The following is a 5,178-nucleotide window of genomic DNA, read 5'->3' on the forward strand; positions in this document are numbered from 1 at the left end:
ATAAGTAAAAGTAATAAAAAGTAATTCAGTACAATTGACAGCACAAAGTAATACCATCACTCCGTAGAAGCTTGCTGGTGCTCTAAAAGCTCAAGGCAGGCATGTATCATCACTAGGATTCTCTAGGACACTAGGAGTCCTGCGTGACAGCCTGGGCACACCAATATGTGTTCTTCATTTTGGATGCCAGTCTTACAGCAACACACTCGCTGTTCTGGTGGTGTACGACTTCCACCTTCCCATCTCTACTCTCAGTCTGTGAGAGGACAGTCTGAACCTTGTGAAGCTTATTCGCAGGTCGTCTTCGATGTACGGTGTCTTGCTGGTAAAAGTGGGTGAACAGATATATCTGGGTTGATGGCTTGGTAGGTCTTATATCTTGTTCCCTCCTTAGATCGTAATTCCTCCGCCAACTCCCTACGGTCACTCTGAATATGATCTGGTTTCTGCATTATCTCAGTTCAATGTGAGTTCATGACTTTGTTCTCGTTCTTAATCATTTCAAGAACATACCATAAGGGGTCGTCAAGCATGCCATGATGCTGCTTTATCTTGGTGATACACAGGCTTACAATGCAATGAACAGAAAGTCAAGGATACTTATAAGACACACATCAGATTACATCTGTCTTGACGCACATTTGAAGGCTAATCTGCAGACAAGCTATCTGCTATTCTGGCTCTGTACAGGACATGGTGACACAGTGACAGGGTACAGTCTGAGATAGAGAGGAGCTGCAAATGTGCGCTACAGGTTATCTGAATATGACGTCTTGTCTATGTACTGTATGTACCATAAGTATGTGTAACTTAAATGATATTAACTGCCGATTTTTCGCCGGAGACTAAAAACGTACCTTTTCGGGCTACACCTGGGTCCCTCCGGAATCGGTTAACCCTTATTGATTATATATGGTTTTAGTTATGTTTTCATTGTTTGTATTTCTCTGAATGAATTGTATTGAAATGTGATGTAAGTCGCTTTGGATAAAAGCGTCTGCCAAATGAAATAAAGTAAAGTAAAAGTAAGTAAAGTAACTAGTGATTGTCCAAATAAAGGCTAATGTGATTTAAATGTTCCCTATCATGTTGTAAGTGGAGTAAAAATGTTACTTTTTACTCCTTTAAAAAGTAATACAATTATCTACTCGTTACTAAAGTGACGTAGAATCTCTTTAGCCAGCTCCTTTTAGAACTGAATCCACTTCATTGGAACATTAATTAACTTAACAGTCAACAATCCAAGCCAAACTGCATACTTTTTATGTATTTGTCTACCTAGCTCAAAAAACCAAATGAAGTTACTTGGATTAGTAACTGTAATATAATAATGACTGTTTGGGAAGCTGTAATCCCTTACACTAGTTACTGGGGAAAGTAATAAAGTTACAGTAACGTGTTAGTGAGTCGTGCGTTATTGCCCAACACCGATCACTGGCACAACATTAACATCTCTATGTATGTGGCTTTGGATCAAAGGCTCTGCCAAATAGGAAATTGAAATTGTAAATGCAAAAGTAAATAACCTATAATGAATTCAGATTTTTTTATTCTGCCATGTTCTCTAACATCCTTCATCTATTTAATTTCAGCAATCTATACCTAATCTATGAATCCATAGCTTCCAATAAGGACTGAGGAATAATAATAATTATAATTATATATAACTTACCTGTTATTGAGAAAGCCAAAAGTAGCAGCACAGCATACGTTACTAGCTCACCCATTTTCTTTTCTCTTTTTCACCTGTAATGAGGAAACAGGAAGTACAGCAGCTTATATACAGATTTATACTTTTCAAAATAATTCACTGCTCAGATGGTCCTGACAGAATCCTATTATCTTTGTGTGACATGGAAGATGAAGCCATCCTAATGCATGTGATGTCTCAGCTATATAACGCACACAGATCCGGTTAAAGTTATAAATGTTATAAAGATTTTCTACTAATCAAGATGACCAAAAAAGTTGACAATCTACTTGTTTTACTAAGTGTATTGTACAATAGCTCAATCCTATTATTGGTGATGACAGTCCAGCAATGTACAAAGAGAATGACTTATTATACAAATTAGGGTTATCAATTCAATTCAATTCAATTCAGTTTTATTTATAGTGTAAAATCACCATGAGACATGGTCCCGAAACACTTTACAGTTAAAGAAGACATCATAAACCAGTACAATACATGATACAGTGCATGATCAAGTTGAAAGAAGTCAAGTAAAAGCAGACCGTATGAGAGCTACAGTAAGAACAATAAGTTAAAGTTAAAGGAAAGGGTGTTAAAACACAGGTAATAAATCAATCACAATGAGAGAAATACTAGTAAAATAAAATAAAGTGCACTATCAAATAATATCATATGCTTGTGAGAATGAGTAAGTTTTAAGTCTAATTATTAAATGACGATTGCTACTCACCAATGGCAGCTTAAATTGGCACTTTTAAGGCACTGTATCTTCAACTGCTGTGGCCAAGCTGAGTCCTTTTATAATGTAATGTAATGCCCGTTTGTTAGTCATACTGTAATGTGGACTTTGTGCCGCTAGGGGGCGGCATTTACAATGAATAGGACTAACCAGGGTGGAACTGCATAACTGGTGGGGGACAACATGTTTACTATTTGCTTGTTTAAGCTTAGAATGAAGCATGCGCAAATCAGTTGTAGTCAGAGGGGAGATCAAATCACGATTTTAACTGCTTGAGACTTGACTTGATGCATGGACAGAAGACTTGAGACTTGACTTGAGTTGGCTTCTGGGTGACTTTCACTTATACTTTAATTAATTGTATGGAATGATTGAATTAATTGAAATTGATTATAGAAAGCAAACTCAAGCTCTTACCAAGTTTTTATCCTAGAGATAACCCCAGAAATATTTTGGTTTCTTTAAGATATTAAATTGACTAGAAATAGTGTGTGCTCCACGGGCTCATTTCTAGCTTTGTGTGTTCATTCCTATCCACCTTATTTCTAGCGGCCATGATGCCTATGCGTTTTTCTTCCGGTGTGATCCTCCCAGCCTTGTTGCTGACAGCTTGACGGCCGTCTGGGCGAAGAACAGAGCAAATCACATCCAGCTTGGCAAAAATCTTGTCGATAAATATCCCTTTAAGAGCACAGTGCGCAGCCTACTGTGGCTAATGTTAGCGGCTAGCTAGCTATGTTACATGGCAGTAAAACGCCACTAAATGACCAAATTCATTAACTTTTAACCATTTCGAGTAGCACTGTTTCCATACGGACCCCCAGCGTTGGTTAGTTGTTTATAACGTGACTATATTTATAACTTTGATAATGTACTCCAGTTTCCGGTTTATAATTCGGGTCTGCAGCCAAAGAGTATAACAAAGGAAATGGCAAGCTGCAACAATAAGTCACGTTAAACCGGAACTTGTACCCACAATTATTTGTACAGTGGGGCATTCAAAAATAAGCTGGATACTTTCTTCTGATAACAGGATCTCTACTGTAGCTTTAAAAATTACCCTGCTACAGCCATTTGATTGCCCGTGAAAATCAGTGTTGGCAGACCACTCGCGGGCCACCTGCAGTACCTCCACAGCCCGCTAGTGGGCCACAGCCCACAGTTTGGGAATCACTGAGAGGGCCTAAGCCCACGTTCACACAGCACGCCGAAGCAACGCTCAACCGGAGCTGTACCTACGCTGTACCTTGAGGCATGAAGTCAATGGGAGTTGTGGGTGGGTTCAAGGCGCGACAGTAGGCGCTGAGAGGAAAAGAGAAGGTGTCTTGTGTGAACAGTAAGGCGTACGTTCAGCTTGTGCTGACTTCAAGCTTCAGTTCTGCTTACGTTCGGTGTCCTGTGTGAACGAGGGCTTAGTCATGCCCATAAGTTCAGCATACAACCTAAGAGATTTCATAACCAATTCATTTTCACATAGACATTTTGTAAAATGCTTATAAAAATAGATTTACTTGCTTGGTCGAACCAGCTATATTTAGAATCAGGAGAGACTATAGAACATTTCACTCAGACAAAAACATCTTTTTATTTATTTATTTTTTAAGTCTGAGTGAAATGATCTAGGCATGTATGTAAGTGTACATTGTGATGATGTCATCTCTGTACAGTATGTATGTATGTATGTATGTAAGTGTATATTGTAATGAGGTCATCACCTGGTCCCACAGGCTCTGCTGCACCCGTACTTCTTCTGCTGTCCTCTGCCCGCTCATCACTCTGAGCTGCCCATCCCTCAGAGGGGGGGCCGCCCCCCCCGCCAGCGCCCCCTGCCTCCCCCCAATCACTTCTCCCTGGACCTGCCCCTGCAGCACAGCCTAGTCGACCCCGCCCTGCTGCAGGGATACGCCCACTGCCTCTGAGGACACGCCCCGTGCCTCTGACCACAGGACATGCCCCCTGCCTCCGAGGACACGCCCCCTGCCTCTGACCACAGGACACGCCCCTGCTTCAGAGGACACACCCCTGCCTCTGAGGACATGCCCCTGCCTCAGAGGACACGTCCCTGCTTCAGAGGACACACCCCTGCCTCTGAGGACACGCCCCGTGCCTCAGAGGACATGCCCCCTTCTGAGGACACACACCCTGCCTCCGAGGACACGCCCCCTGCCTCTGACCATAGGACACGTCCCTGCTTCAGAGGACACACCCCTGCCTCTGAGGACATGCCCCTGCCTCAGAGGACATGCCCCCTTCTGAGGACACACACCCTGCCACTGACCAGAGGACATGCCCCCTGCCTCCGAGGACACGCCCCCTGCCTCTGAGGACACACCCCCTGTTCCTGACCAGCATGGTTGGTTGCAAACCCACTTTTTCAGTCAAACTGATTCTGACTCTGTGACATCACTTCCTGTGTTCCCTGACCGGTAGCGTTTGGTGTTTTTCCAACCCAGCTTAGATGAAAACATGTCGTCTCCAAATGTTTAAACTAACCTGTCGATGTCAAATGAAGACCTCAGTTCAAACCTCACTCCTGCAGTGTCCTGCAGGTCTGCTACAATTGCAGATGCGATTGTTAGAAATTTGTTTCAAAGCCTCTGCAGACTTACAACTACTAAACTGTGTGGCTTTTGGAAATAAATCCTTCTCACTGGCAAAGTCTTTTTGTATACACTGGAACAGGGGGTGAAGTGTGTAAGTGTGTCTGTAGCCGTGTTTGGAATGGTTCACTCAGTCACTATTCCCT

General features: G+C 42.4%; 1 protein-coding gene across 1 annotated transcript in view; it reads left to right on the forward strand.

Annotated features, from left to right (window-relative positions):
- LOC310771435 (cyclin-dependent kinase 20-like) overlaps positions 1 to 4,589 on the forward strand; it is a 20,736-nt gene extending 16,147 nt beyond the window's left edge. Inside the window, 1 exon segment of the mRNA XM_083664048.1 lies at positions 4,160 to 4,589. Within this exon segment, the coding sequence (XP_083520174.1) occupies positions 4,160 to 4,351 (192 nt within the window). The 3' untranslated portion in view covers positions 4,352 to 4,589.
- The last annotated feature ends 589 nt before the right edge of the window (positions 4,590 to 5,178 follow it).

Source organism: Poromitra crassiceps (genome assembly GCF_964638095.1).
Source record: "Poromitra crassiceps genome assembly, contig: HAP1_SCAFFOLD_647, whole genome shotgun sequence".
NCBI classification, from domain to species: domain Eukaryota; kingdom Metazoa; phylum Chordata; class Actinopteri; order Beryciformes; family Melamphaidae; genus Poromitra; species Poromitra crassiceps.